The 15,731-nt window shown below is 43.1% G+C and overlaps 1 protein-coding gene across 1 annotated transcript in view; it reads left to right on the top strand.

Moving 5' to 3' along the window:
• Positions 1 to 1,883: 1,883 nt before the first annotated feature.
• Positions 1,884 to 15,731, top strand: part of SLC24A2 (solute carrier family 24 member 2) — a 94,640-nt gene continuing 80,792 nt past the window's right edge. Inside the window, exons 1-2 of the mRNA XM_077765088.1 lie at positions 1,884 to 1,928; positions 4,488 to 4,596. Coding sequence (XP_077621214.1) covers positions 1,884 to 1,928; positions 4,488 to 4,596 — 154 coding nt within the window. The remainder of the gene's footprint in view (positions 1,929 to 4,487; positions 4,597 to 15,731) is intronic.

The raw sequence follows: 15,731 nt of genomic DNA, 5'->3' as shown, positions 1-15,731 counted from the left end.
TCAGTGATAGTTTCTCATTCGAGTTTTTAGAGAAGTCTCTGAGAGAGAGCCCCAAATCAGGGGGCTGAGGCAAATTTAGAACACCCAAGGGCTGTGCTCAAAAATTATCACCAGTGCAGTACAATTCTGTCTAGGCCTGAGGTTTACAAGCTCTTCAAGGGCCTACAGAAATGTTCAGAACCAGGAGAAATATGTTGGTGTTGACCCTAAAATCTAAAAGTTATCTATAAGAATATTAAATGTTTAATTGGATGTCTGCAAATATTTAATATCAACTTCATTAAGTGTGAAATTTAGTCTTCTTAAAATTACATTCTATGTGAAAAAAATTATGGATTCAATTTCTCTTGTTCCAAGATTTCAAGCATGCTGATCATAGTTAACTGAATTACACATAGCCAATAACTTGAAATATGATTCTAAGAATCCTTTCCATTTTTTACATGGAAATGTATATTTTAGGTGGGGCATGGGAGTATCTGAACCTCCTTACGTAAAGACACGTGTGGTAGGGGCGCCTGGGTGGCTTAGTCGGTTAAGCGTCCGACTTTCGCTTAGGTCATGATCTCGCAGTTCATGGGTTCGAGCCCCGCGTCGGGCTCTGTGCTGACTGCCAGCTCAGAGCCTGGAGCCTGTTTCAGCCTGTGACTCCCTCTCTCTCTGACCCTCCCCTGCTCACGCTGTCTCTCTCTCTCTCCTAAAAATAAATAAAACATTAAAAAAAAAATTCTGTCCCTTTAAAAAAAAAAAAAGACACGCGTGGTAGGACTAAAAAGGAGAACCTAGGGTTTGTGAAGTTTCCAAAAACAGCTCTGCACTGGGTGGTCTTCTCTGCATGTGATTGATTATTCATGAAGATGTAAATTACCAAAGACATTAATGGGGAGGACCAGAGACTAGACTGGGAGTAGAGTTCCAGGTTGTTCTTGCTGTGTGCACCTGTAGTTGAGATGTAGTGACAACAGCAGTCTGAGCATAAAGAAGGTCACAGGGCACCTTTACCTCATTTGAAAGATCACAGGGTGGTGCCCTGGTTCTGCTGAAGGAGTGCACATATTAAATTAGCAAAGCAAAGCCATCCAGTTGGGCCATGTTAGAACTCCGATGTCCCTTTGTCGGAGTAGTGTTCTCTCCTAACAGATGACTAGGCCCTCAGGCACCCTTGCGTTTTAGTCAACTTCCCTTTACTTGACAAATATTTCCATTTTTAGAGTGGCAAACTTGAAGTCAGGGAGGCAGAGAAGGTATATTATCCGAATTCTGTGTGTGATGATCTTAGTCTTTAATCCAGTGGTCCAACTTCTTCAGGTTTTATTTTATTTACCATATGTGGGGTGGTGAATGTGGACTCTCTCCAGAATACTTGAAAGAACACTCTTCCTTGTGATCCCAACACCAATAATAACCACTAGCAAAAGTTTGGTATGATTCTTACAGAATTTTTTTGTTACGTATACCGAAGTATTGTTAATTTATTTTCATTTATAACATGAGATGACAAATAAGATTTTAATTTTTTTCACTGGAGCAGTATATCTTAGATATTTTTGCATGTCTATGCAAGTATCCTTACCTCATTTGTTTTAATGACCACATGGTATTCCGCTGCATGGATGGGCCATAATTGATTGAACTGCCCTCAATTGCTGGGCATTTGCGTTGGTCATCCAACTTTGAGTGTTCAGGAGAATGTACCATGTGCCTAAATAAGCCATTATATATTGGCTAGTAATCTATACTGGTTGACCCTCTGTGTTGGTTCCTTCCTTCCCAGAAGCAGAAAGAACCAATCTTTCCTTATAACTGATGCTTGTCATTAAATGTAAAACCTCTGTGTGATTCACCATGTATTTATTTGTCTTTTGTTTTTGCCTTTTTCTCTCATGCAGTCATCTACAGCCAGGGACAAGGATGAGCAGACCCTACCGGTAGGAGACAGCGGCTCTGCCTGTACCTGTTTGTGTGCCTGTGGAGAGTGTGGGGCCAGGGAGGGGGGAGGAGAGCTCATGTGCTCAACAAACCATCCTCCCCCTTGGGATACGTAAATGGTTTAATCTGTCCTATAATTAGTGTCAACTGTGTTCTGATATTCACTGATGTTCAAATTATTTCTGGAACTAGGTTTCAAAACATTTGAGTTCACTCTTTCATTTGCCATAAACTTTTATAGGAGTTGAAAGAGTGAAATATTTCCTGATTGCATCCCAAGGGAGGTTGAACTGAAGTTTGGGGATGGTTATGGGATTGAATGCTTAATATCTGTTTTCTTTGTGTATCTGCATGCACCTAAGTCTTTGTTAGAAATTTCTTTTGGTTCCATCAAAAGAAATGCTGCATGAGAGCTGTGTGTTTAATATATATATAATACCCCAAAGAATGCTTTATGTTCTTCTATAGAGAGAATCCTTCGCTAATGAAGATATCCACAGCAAGGTTCTTCCAGTTTCCTAGAGTGAGCATAGTAACAGTGGTTATGACAAATTATTAACGACAAACACAGTTTCCAGTTCCTGTCCAATTAACACATCACATTCTGTAATGTGCAACATGGCAAGGAAATGACCTTCAGAGTTTTATGTGCAGCCGTCAAATAGTGATTACATTTCAACTCTATTCTAGTCTCTTACCCTTGCCCCTAAAATACTCTGAGCCTTAATCATCTGAATCAAATAACACAAGGCATTAAAAAATGTTACAGGCTTTTAAGACTGAAAAAATACTAGTAGTAAAGATACATATGACCCCATCCCTCCTCCTGTCGTGCTCAGAGCAGAGACTTATGAGATTCAGTGAGAGCCCCTAGGATAAACCAGATCTGGTGCTGGACTAGAGATACAGGCCCAGTCTCTTCCTTTGAGGAGCTTGTCATCTGGTTCACAATTGAGACATCGGTAATCCCCTCTGATTCCTCTTCAATCAGAGTTCAGAATATGATTTCTGAGAGAATATCAATTATAATAAAATCACACTGAGAAATTCCGATTTCTCCATGTATCTCACCCTGGCACTTTACCCATACTTCATGTTACTGTGGGTTCTATGTTTGTCTCCCAGTGTATGGACCATGATTGTTAATAAGTATTCTACTACATAAGGGACCTATGGGCACTGTCCAAGACAACTAAGTTAACGAAATTTCCTTAGTGTTACATTTAGAAGTCCAGTGTGTATCTTAAAATGCTAATGGTGGGTTGGTCTAGGAGGTGGTACTTGCCAAATGTATTTGATTGTGGGACTCTTCTTGGAAAGCCCCCTGTGGGTCTTGAGTGTGATGCAATACATTGGAAAACCCTGTAATGGAGATGGTTGGAACACTTTGTAGGAAATCGTGTTTGATTTTTACCTGCCCCCCCCACACACATTTTATGTCACAATTTTGGATGAGAAGTTCAATAAGCAATTAATTCCCTCACACTACATTACCTCCCTCCCTCTAAAACCCAGCTGTCTGGAAAGCTCAGCTGCGTCTGAAGCCTCTTTCCCTGTGTGAACTAGCACAGACTCAACCACAGAAGGAGAAAGCAGTTCCTAGTCAGGATAAAAAAATCCATCAAATCCAGACGGTTTAGGGTTTCTTTTTTTAGATGATTTGCTTTTGAAGATGCCATGAAAAGAGTTTGTAAGTAACCTCAAATCTACAAGTTCTTTCTACCCCTCTTACCTGTCAGCTTAATGTAATTAGCCAAAGGGTCGCACTAGTAGTTTACACAAAAGGAAGCCCCCCTTGGACATCAGGAAGGTTATCTGTGGATTCATAATAAGAGATTCTTTCTCTTCAAATCTCACTCAATACACACCATAGGCTGTGGTTCTCAGGGTAGAGGTGAGGTATTCCAGGGGATATGCAAGATGTTCCTTTGGGGAGCAAGGAGAAAATATTAGCAGCTCTATCATTTACTTCCTATATTCTTCATAATTTCTGCTTTTGCAAATGTTTTATACTACATATGCTCCTATTTTAGTATGTGTGGATATAGAGATAGCAATGAGTACCTATAAGCATACTCAAAAATTTTATGGATAGGGTGTACAGTTCAAATATTTTAGGCATCATCCACTGGTTCAATAACAGACTTTGAGAGAAGCAAACCTGAGATCCATTCTTCGATTTTCATCTCTGTGACCTGGACACCTCATCTCACTTCTCTGAGACAAAATTTCCTTCTCTTTCTACAGGGAATAGTGACTGCAGCTAGTTCATAGGGCTTCTTTTGAGATTGAGGAAAAGTAATGGAGGCAAAGCATGTAGCACATTGACTAGCATTTACTAAGCTCCCCTCCCCCAGCCCCCAAAACACAGTAGCAACTGATCCACTTAGGATGTGAGAAAGTAAGATTTGAAATGTACTTTGAAACTCTTTCATCCAATGGTGTGCGATCATGTGACAGAAATGAGTGCCCGCCAGACCGAGTGAGATCCTATCTGTAGTACACTTGCCTGTAGTTTCTGAGAACTAACAGCATCTTCGTCTGGTTTCTCTGCTCAGGCCAAGCCACGTCTCCAGCGAGGTGGAAGTTCTGCCTCCCTCCACAACAGCCTCATGAGGAATAGCATCTTTCAGCTCATGATTCACACCCTTGACCCACTCGCTGAAGGTAAATGTCAGGCGTTAGTTTGGGAGCTCGTTTGGGGGTCAAGAGGATGTGAAACGGCTTCGCTTCTGAAAATATGTTTACGCTTCCAACACACAAGCTGCCAGTGTCCTCGTGTGGAGCATCTGCTAGGAAGTGCTGGCCCCTTGGCATGCTTTATCTGCAACAGCTCTGTTCACAATTGGAGAGTCTGGTACCAAGAGTAGGATCAGGGGTCTGTGTACTGGTTCTCTTTTGATGCCTCCAGCATAAATAGTTTGTTATGAGGAAGAGAACACAAAAAGGCTTCTCTCCCTTCCAGCTAGAGTGATGGTTCTCTTTCATTATCCCTCCTAAGTTCCAAAATGAAGTTGTGTATGAAGATTTATTGTGCATTTTAAAAAAAGAGAGAGAAGGGGACACCTAGGTGGCTCAGCTGGTTAAGTGTCCGACTTCGGCTCAGGTTTGGGAGCTCGAGCCCCACATTGGGCTCTTTGCTGTCAGCACAGAGCCCACTTCAGACCTCTGTCCCCCTCTCTCTCTGCCCCTCCCCTGCCTGCTCTCTCTCTCTCAAAAGTAAACTTAAAAAATTTTTTTAATAATAAGTAAATGAGAAAGAGAGAGAGAGAAACTCCATGCTTAATAGGGTCCTGAATAGTTTGGGGAATGATGTTCACTGTAAAACGTTTAAATTGTCCTGATTCTTTGACAGTTGGAGGGTGGTTGGTGAGCATCCAAAGAGCCTTCTCGAAGGTAAATGCTTAGGACCAGTCACTGGGGACCTGAAAGGCCTAGTTCATCTCCTAGGGTAATCATATGAACCATCACAAAGAATCCAATATTGTTTTCTTCCAAGTTTTACTCATTCACAATGAAGGCAGACCCACTGTGTTTCTTAACTTGCATAACTATCCTAAAACAATTAAGTTTCCAGTAGGTAGCTATCTTATGTGTCAAATGAATCACAGTTAGGCTGCTAACAGGGGGTTCAAATGTAAGCTAGTCTGTTCTCCTTTCATCTCTGGACCTTATAATTGGACCTGATGTTACATGGGGGCCAACAGGGATCATTGGAGGAATATGGCCGGGGACATGTGGGATGAGATTGTCAAATCATGTCACATAAATCTGAGCTCTTACTCAATATAAAGCTTTGCTGAATAATTTCAGAGGTACAGGTCATCAAGAGATTCTGATAAAGGAAAAAATTCAGGGGACCTCACAAGAATGGCTCCCTAGGTCCGTTCTTCCCTCACTCAATACATACCTCTCACCCAGAATAATAGGTGGGGATCATGGGGTCACCTCTTACTACAGAGCATTTTGACTCTGAAACATCTCCATTTCATTCCCACAGAGAGTTGTATAGTTGATATGATATTCTCCAAGGAGCCCTGCTTCATAGACCCTGAGTCCTCTTGGCTAGAGGTAATCTTTAGCTGGGAGCATCCTAAATATAATTACTCTCTTTACCCAGAGGCCCACTAGACAAGGAATTACATGTGGTCACTAGCCCTCTCCTCCTTCTCTTGGGTCCCCCCCATTCCCCCAGAGAAGGGAAGGAAGGGATGGTAGGTCAACTTCCTCCCAGCCACTAAGCAGTTGTGTGACATTGGGCAAATGACAGTCTCTCTAGTACTTGGTTTCTTCATCTATAGTAATAGTTGCCTTTGTCTAGCCCTTGACAGTTGACAGAGCATTGTCACCCCAGTGAATTTATACTTTATAACTACACTTCAGAGCCAACATTATTATTCTAATTTCATAAAATCTCATACCACCAACATAGATCTAAGATCTACCTACTCTCTGCCAGCTCTTGACTCCAAACTATCCTTATCATTTTCCTGGATTCCTGCAGAGCCCTGGATTTCCACCACCTCATTGCCTCTTCCTCTGTGTATTATTCACACAGCACCCCTCACGTAATCCTCTTACAAAGTAAATCAAATTATGCCACTCCTGCTTATAACCTGCAGTGGTTTCCCACGCCTCTTGGAACAATTGTGAAATGCTTATCATGGTGTATAGGATATGCCTGTTTCTCCAAACTCAATTTGTCCCTTTGCTTTAGCCATGGGGGGTCTCTCTGTCTCCAGTCAGGTACTTCTTTCCTGCCTCGGGGTCTTTGCAGAGGCTGTTCCCCCCACCCAGAATATTTTTCTTTCTCCCACTCTCTTCCACTTTCCCTGCACATTCTTCAGCAAGTTGTCTGCATGACACTTCCTGACCATCTGGTACAAGTCAGGGCCCCACTCCTCATTTCAGCACACCCTTTCATTTTTCCTTATTGCTCACATTATAACTTGTGTGACTCTTTACCGCCTGTCTCCCTGAGGATGCAGTAAATTGCTACAGAGCAGGAACTCTATTTAATTCACTAGCTTCCCCCCAAACTCTAGCAGAGTACCTGGCGCATAGTAGCTACTAAAACTCAGAAAGATTAAGCAAGGTGGCCAAAGTCAGGCTTTTGACCTGATAGTCACAAAATTTCAAAGCCTTCTAATGCCCGTGGGTTTAAAATGATGTCTTGGTTATTTTGGGCCACTCTCTTTTCCACCCCCATCATCCTGAAGGGCCACACAAGAGAAGAAAAGAACCATTTAACTGTGCCAACTTGATTATGAGCAGGCAACTGAGAATGTTTATTTTTTGCAAGGCAGCATTATATAGTAATTAAGAGGATGGACTCCAAAGCCAAACTCTGTGGGTCTAGATCCCAGCTCTGCATTTACTAGCTGTGTGACCTTGGACAAGATACTCAACCCCTCTGTACCTCCATTTCCTCATTTGTAAAATCAGGATGTCTCCTTCATAAGGTTGTTGTAAGGATTAAAGGAGTGAATATGCATAAAGCATTTGATGCATTGCCTAGCAAGTCATAAGAACCATATACAGGTTTAGAATTATCCTATTTCATTACTCAGAAAAAATAATTCATCATGGTTCTTCTTAATTTAAAATATGCAAAAGGCTAAGATTAAAAAAATGTCTTCCTCCTCCATCAGTCTCCCAGTTTTCTCCAGTCCTCAATTCTTCCCAGAGAAAACTACACGGTAACCAATGTCTCAGGACTCATTCCAGAGACATTCTATGCGTATACGAATGTGTGTGTGTGTGTGTGTGTGTGTGTGTGTGTGTCCATCCTTGCCTGGAGACCTCCACAACCTAACTTTCCCTGGTGTGTGTTTGGGAGACTTCGGTTCTGGTGGGGCCTTTTGTTGTTCTTCCTGTTTGGTGGGGGAAGTAATGCTTTGTTTCCGTGAGATAAGACAGAATGAATCTGGGTTCATCTCGGAGTCGGGCCATCAGTGATTTTCCGAAACACCTGGCCCTTGTGGGGCCGTGTGCAATTAAAGTGCTTGTTCCTGCTATAGCAAGATGTGCCTTCTGAATCCAGCGCCTGCTTTCAAGGTGAAACCTCTCCCTGAAAGACAGGGAGCACTCTAGCAGTATGAGTCTGTGAGAACTCTGAGAGCCACATAATCAGTTCTGGACTTGAGTGATTAGAAAATATGGAAAGCACTTCAATGCTTTAAAATTGCTCCATAGCACGCGGCCAAGAAAACAGATTGCTCTGGTATTTTTCCCCCAAAATTCACAATCGTTTTCCATTCCAAGAACAGCCAAAAGAAATTAACCCACTGCTCTCAGAAATAGCCTTCTCTCTTAGATGATAGTCTGCATCTAATCACTTGAACTGACACGTCCTTATGCAAAACTGTCACCTTTTCACAACGTAGAACATGCTGGTCCTACCATTGGTGGGTGGTGTGAACACTGCTGTAGCTTCCTATTACGATGAAGGTCAGTTCAATGCTGCTCCTGGTGTTTACCTAGATGGGCACTGGCACCACAGGGCGTACATTCAGTGTTCACAGAGGAAGTGTTCACCTTCATTTGGAAACCTTATCTAGGACCAGTGGCTCATGGATAGACATTTCTCTTTGACTCATCTGTGCCACTCAAGTGTTTCTGTTTCCCACCACCCAGTGATTGAGCTGTTGACAGATGCCTTCACTGATGGATGGTTCAGCCTCTGAACCTGAGTCAAAAGATCCAGCAGTGTTTGGGTTTCAGTTATCTATTGCTATGTAACAAAGCGGCCAAGATGGAAGCGGCCCCACCATATTGGGGCACCTGGCTGGCTCAGTCCATGAAGGCCCTGACTCCTGACTTTGGCTCAGGTCATGATCTTGGGGTTTGTGAGTTAGAGTCCCACATTAGGTTCCATGCTGACAGTGTGGAGCTTATATAGGATTCCCTTTCTTCCTCTCTTTGCCTCTTGACCACTCTCACTTTCTCTCGCTCTCTCTCTCTGTCTCTCAAAACTTATAAATAAGCTTAAAATAACTAGATTTAAAAATAAATAATTGTTTTAAAAAAAGCACTAGGTGCCTGGGTGGATTACTCAGTTAAGCCTCTGACTCTTAATTTCAGCTCATGTCATTAACTTGTAGTTTGTGAGTTCGAGCCCTGCATCAGGCTCCATGCTGAGAGCCTGCTTGAGATTCTCTCTCTGCCCCTTTCCTGATCATGCTCACTCTTGCTCTCTCTCTCCTTTTCTCTCTCTCTCTCAAAACTTATAAATAAGCTTAAAATAAATAAACTTAAACATAAATAAATTTTTAAAAAAGCACCAGGTGCCTGGGTGGCTCAGTCAGTTAAGCCTCTGACTCTACCATCATATTATAATTGCTCATGATTTCATGGATCAGGAATTTGGGCCGGAATCAGTGGGATGATTCTTCAGTTCCATGTGGTATCAGTGGAGGTCACTTGCTGTTATACAGTAGATGGACTGGTTAGAGAGTCCAACTGGACCTAATTCATGGGCCTGGCACCTTTGGAACTAGAGTAGGAGGCTGGACTCAACTGGATACCACCCCACCCTCCACTCTCCATGTTATCTCAGGGCCTTTCCGCATGGTTAGATGCAGTGGCTAAGGGTTCCAAGAGCAAGTCTTCCAAGAGGCCCAAACAGAAGCTACAAGGATTCCAGTGACCTAACCTGAGAAATCCCTAAATGTCACTTCTGCATTCTACCAGTCAAGCAGCCACAAAGGCCAGCTCAGACTATAGGGGAGAAGGAGAAGACTCTATTTCAAAATGGAAAGACATCAGAGAATTTGAAACTACTTTTAATCTAATCCAATCTGTTTCGGGGACACATACCATTGATTGGCTCATGTATTCATTGGTGTGCTTTGGACAGACTACACTGTGGGAAAGGGACAAAGCCATAGTCACCTTACCTTGGATGAAGGTTTAGTCCAAAACAAAACTGAGCAGTGCCTTTCCAGGGCCATAGAATGAATAGGACATCGCTTATGAGAGAAAGGTATGTGCGTATAACATGTGTAAATAGTTGGAATAAGGAATGTGTTTCTTCTATAAGAAAGCCCTAGAAAGCTAGCATTATCAATCTTTGGGATCACAATATGGCTGTCTGAATTGATCTTTCTAATATACTCAGTGTCTCATATTGATTTTAACATTTTCTCTAAAAGCCATTATATCATAAAGATCTTTATGAAGATATACATCTTGATGAACCCAAAATAAGGGTGCTGGAAGTCACACTTTGGGATTGTATAGCTTCTACTATCAATTTGTCTAAATAATAATACCACTAACGAATATTTACAGAGTGCTTACTATGAGCCAGGCACTACATTGAGTGCTCTATATAAATCATCTCATTTCATCCTTGCACTAGCCCTCCTCCATCATTCAGAGGAGGACACTGTAGTGTAAAGAGGCTGTGGCTTGCCTCACCAAACAATACAGGCAGTCAATGGCAGAGCCACAGTTTGAACCTGCATCTACCTGACTCCAGGTCTGTGTTTCCAAGTCGCCAAGTCTTCTTGTGTTCCTCTGCTGCCTTGTGTAGTCTCACGTCCAACTCGGTGTTCTCTGTTCCGGTGTAGACTCCAGCACAAATGGCGGGAGCTCTGACCTATCCCCAAACCAATCACACATTCAGTTTGGAAGATGTAAATTTCCCATACATACGCCTTTGCAGCAAGGCCTGTCTTAGCCTTGGGCCCTCCCATCACATCCCCCACACCTTGAGTTGCAGCCACTCTTGTGAGCCTTCGGTGCCCCTTATTCTCATCCCTCAGCTGCTGAGTTACTGTTGACCGCCCCATCTAGGATGACCTGGCTACTATTCGACACAGGAAAAGGTATCCCATAGCTAAATCTGCAACTCCAGGAGAGCCCAGTGACTGGGTGATGGAATGGAGACACTGATGTGGGGACAAGGCATGTGGAATGCCATTAGTGTTTGGCCATGTAGTAACAAAGTCAGCATGCGGTCCAAGGATCAAACTACCTGGGTTCAAATCTTGGCTCAACCTCTTGCTTTGAGACCTTGCTCAAGTTTCTCAACCTAACTGGGCCTCAGTTTCTCCACTTTTAAAATGGGATAATGGTAGCACCACCAGAGACCATTTATGATTGGTATTCCTCTACCTTTTAGGGCCTTGGTTTCTTCACCTATAAAAGAGAATGATGATAGTTCCACCATCAAAGCTCTATGGGGAGCATTCAATACAATAATACCCCCAGAATCATTCAATTAGTGCTCATTGGCTGTTGGCAATGATTTTCCAGTTAAAATTGTGTTCTGTGTCATGTAATAGAATCCAGTTGTAATGGCTTAATTTAAGAGGCTTCTTTTTTTTAATTTTAATGTTTATTTTTGAAGGAGAAAGAGAGACATAATGTTAGTGGCAGAGGGGCAGAGAGGGAGGAAGACACAGAATCTGAAATGGGCTCCAGTCTCTGAGCTGTCAGCACAGAGCCTGATGCAGGGCTCAATGTCACGAACCATGAGATCATGACCTGAGCTGAAGTTGGATGCTTAACCGACTGATCCACCCAGGCACTACTAAGAGGCTTCTTTAAGACTATTTTTTAGAGAAGTTTTGAGTTTATAACATAATTGAGGGGAAGGTACAAAGAGTTCCCCTACACCACTTACCCCCACACATGAATAGCTTCCTCACCTTGGGGTTCACTCTTGGTATTGTACATTCTATGGGTTTAGGCAAATGTGTAATGAAATATATCCAGCATTATACTATCAGAGTATTTATTGTCCTAAAAATCCTCTATGCTTTGCCCGTACATGCGTCTCATGTGCACACACATACACACACACACACACATACACACACCCCTGGCAACTACTGATCTTTATATTGTCCCCATAGTTCTGCCTTTTCTAGGATGTCATACAGATGAAATCATGTAGTATAAATAGCCTTTTCAGATTGGCATTAATCGTTTTTTTAGATTTTTATTTCTCTTATTTAACCAGAAGCCCAAGAGCAAGCAGTCCAAGGCTGGTCACACAGTTCCCCTCTGCCATGAGGAACACAGTGTCCTTCTGTTTTTTCCATTCTTCCATCCAAAGTGTGTTTCTCCCATCCTCATCAGAAGGCAGCTGCTCCCCTCAAGTTCCCCCCTCCCCCAGCATCCCAGTATTCTGGGAAGAAGACAGTGCAGCTGTCTTTTTTTAATCAGAAAAACCGTACTGTTCCCAGAAGCAGACTTCCACTTATACCACACAGGTCAGAATGGAGCTGTGTGACCACCCCAGCTTACAAAGGAACTAGAACAGGCCACTCTTGCCTCCCCAAACATGGAACTCCATGTAGATCCCAGTGAAAGTCAATTGTGTGCCCCTTCTTCTTCCTGTCCTTAGTAACCTTAATCCTGTCTGCTCAGTTCCTGATTTGCAGAGAACAGATGGGACATTTCCCTTCCCTGTTTTGAAGGGCCTTCTGTTGGCCCACAAGTCCAACTTTTGAACAGTAGCCCTGTATCCTCCTCCAGAAAAGACACACACCAAACCTGTCATCTAAGAATCCTGGTTACCCTAAAGCATAAGTGAAAGATACCCAACCTCTGCTCGAGACCATCTCACCAATGGTAAAAGCCCTAAGGCCCCCTGATTCCTGCCCTCCCTTTATCTGTGTCTCCTCCCCTCTCCTCCCCTTCTTTCCTCCTCTAACAGCCCTCCTCTCCTTCCTCACTTCTCTGGCTGCCCACCAGCTTCTTCACACAAACTCCAAGCACACTCCCACCTCAGGGCTTTTGCACATGTTCTTTATTCCCCCGGATATCCAAATGGCTTCTCCCCTCCCTTCCTTCAAATCAGCCTTCAGACGTCACCTGATCAGAGAGGCCTTACTCCATTAGCCTTTGAAAAGTAGCAAAATCAAAACAATGATAATAAAGCAGAGTTTTAGATCTTCCTTGACCCAGTCTATTATTTCTCTGCGACACTTGTCACCATGAAGGTACCTATTTGTTGTTGCTGCCTGTCTCTCCCTGGTATAGCTGGCAGGGCAGGACATGGGGCACCCCACACACATGGACCCCAACACATACTTGTTGAATGCATTAAATGACTCCTTGCCTTTATAATTTATCTGCTGGAGAGCTCTCTCTCTCTCTCTCTCTCTCTCTCTCTCTCTCTGGCCTTGTACATTGTCTTGGTCCATGCCCTGCCAAGGGGCTCTTTCTGATTGTGACCAGCAAAGTCCTAGTCAGTTGATGGTTGTCTGTTCATTCAAGAATGTATAGCAGTCGTTTCTGCCATGGCCACCATTGTATCTGCTGTGGCCACCATTGTATCCCCAGCCTTTTGCATGGCACTTATATGAAGTAGATGCTCAGTAAATATTTGCTGAATGAGCGACTAAATCCCTCTCTGGTTCTGAAGGTACTGCTGTGATTGGAGATGTTTGCTGTCTGTCTCTCGCCTTCTTGATGAGTTTTCCTGTCCCCTCCTGCTTTTCTTTCCAAATGCTTGGTTCTTCTATTTCATTTCCTTTTCTTCCCTTGGTTATCCCTTTGGTTCTTTTACTTGTTGCATTCCACAGGCCTAATTTTATATGGTCAAAGAATCACAAAGAGTCACATCACTGCAGAATTCTAAAAAAGCTTACTGTTTTAGCCTTCCACTCATTTTACAAAAGCAAACGCCTATAAGATAGCATCTCCCACATCTTCTTATGTTAAATTGTATTTGCGAAGGAAATTGCAAACGAAGTTCCTCATTCAGTCTCTGTGGATTCAGGGATTATCTCCTACAACTCCAGTAATTTCTCCTTCCTTGTGGAATTTTAAAATTTTGATTTACCTTTTTTTTCATAGTAAAAACAATTTTACTATTAAGAGCAAAATCTGACAAGTGCACTTGATACCAGAGAAACACAAAAGTAAGACTAATACTTGCCTAATGAGCTATAATTGAACTGAAGGATTATTTAACTATAGGGCTTGAGGCAGTTTAGGAAAGCGGGTCCCCCTGCCTAGTATGTGATTCCCCCTCAGGCTGTTTTTCGTGATAAAACCTTCAGAATCCCACAATGAGATGTCTGAAAATGACACTGTGCTCATACCTAGCTTATTTGCTGTTAGAAAGACAGGCAGATTTTTCCCTTTGCAAATTCACTTCACGTTACCAGAGTCCATCTCTGCTGCCATGACTTTCCATTCATGTTACCTTCATTCAGACTGGTGAGGGGCGCATCCTGGGAGGCTTTCTCCTGGCTTCCTGAAGGACAGTTTTACTCCCTCATCTCCCCTCCAGTCATTATTGGGACATCCGCATGTCTGTCCCAGGCTTTATCAGTCTGGCTCAGGCAATGGGCAGTCAGTGAGCAAGCAGCCTCAGTGACCTGAATTCCAGGACATCTCACTTGTAAAACTTCACAATTGAGTAGCAAATATCTGGTGTTTTCACCATCTTCCCCATGAGTTTTCAAACTTGAAAAAAAATTAATAGCAGAACCCTTTGTTCAAAAGAATTCCCACAGAGAAGAGTAAAAAATTTTAAACTGGTAGAACTATGAAGAATCCCCTCAAGTCAAATCCTTTAGCAAGGTGCCTGATTGAATAACTCTCCTCCAGATCGGTGATGATAAACATAAAAGCAATAAAGACACCACTTACAAATGCAACAAAGCCATCAAGTACCAAGAATTAAGCCAAAGGAAATGTTTAAGAACTTTATAGCAAATACCTGAAGAACCCAGAAGATCTCAAGCAATGTTGATGTATTATAAAGATATCAGTTCTCCCCCAATTAAACTCTAAATGCAACTCCCCAAAATTGAAATCCCAAAAAGATACTTCATGTGACTTGATCAGCTCAATCTGTAAATTTATGTAGAATATGGAAGAAGAGCAAAAACATTTTTCACAAAGCACGAAAAGGGAAAATATGCCCCCATCAAAGATCAAAATGCAGCTTTGGGATGTTCTGGTTGAACGGGTCAGCAGGAAGGAGGAGGACTGGACCAGAGGCAGCTGGGGTTTTCCCAGAGGAGACCCTGGGAAATAGGAGTCAGAGGTGAGGGCCACTGTCCTATGGAATCTGTTCGGTGCTCTTAGGCAGAGCACTCTGGGAGATAGAGAGGGGTTTCCTAGAGCACCCACATCATTTATTTGAAGGAACAAGGTCCTCCATCCTGAAGCTGTGAAAACACACATTTGTGGAGGCAACATCACACTGTGACAAGTGCAGATGAATAAACTATACTGAGCACAGGGGTGGGCGGAGTAAACCCTGAGTGTGGGCGATCACCGCTTGCTGGAGCTTGAGGAAGGTCATCTCAGGGCATGAACCTGAAGGCAGAGCCAGCAGGGGAGTGTGCCTACAGAAAGTGAGTTTGCGTGTGGTTCTCAAAGGAGGCGAGGAGCATGGGCAGGCAGGGGAGAAGGCAGGAGTTCAAGGCATTGGAACCGGTAGACTCAGGGAGATTCAAAACTAGGGTTGTTGACCCAACCAGAATGGGAGCTCCTTTGAGAGGAGCAGGCCCTTGAATTAACTTTCTAGCAGTCTCTCCTGTCAAGGGGCACTAGGGATGTGTGTGTGTGTGTGTGTGTGTGTCCCTGTGTGTGTCTGTGTACATGTGTATGTGTGTGCATGACTCAAAGGTAGGATGGGAAGGGCCTTACAGATGGTGAAGAGGGAAAACTAAGGAGTAGAATTGGTCAAGTGTGTACACTGTGCCACATACCTGACATTCATCTCAGTAATTCCCTGAATAGTAGCTGTGGGAATTTTTGAGGAAACTGAGGTACAGAGATTGACATTACTTGCTCATAGTCACTTAGCTCCTGAGTTTGCCCTCAGA

This window comes from Crocuta crocuta, unplaced genomic scaffold (genome assembly GCF_008692635.1).
Source record: "Crocuta crocuta isolate KB4526 unplaced genomic scaffold, BGI_CrCroc_1.0 scaffold687, whole genome shotgun sequence".
NCBI classification, from domain to species: domain Eukaryota; kingdom Metazoa; phylum Chordata; class Mammalia; order Carnivora; family Hyaenidae; genus Crocuta; species Crocuta crocuta.
The sequence above is the reverse complement of the archived record's forward strand: the minus strand, read 5'-3'. Positions and strand labels throughout refer to the sequence as shown.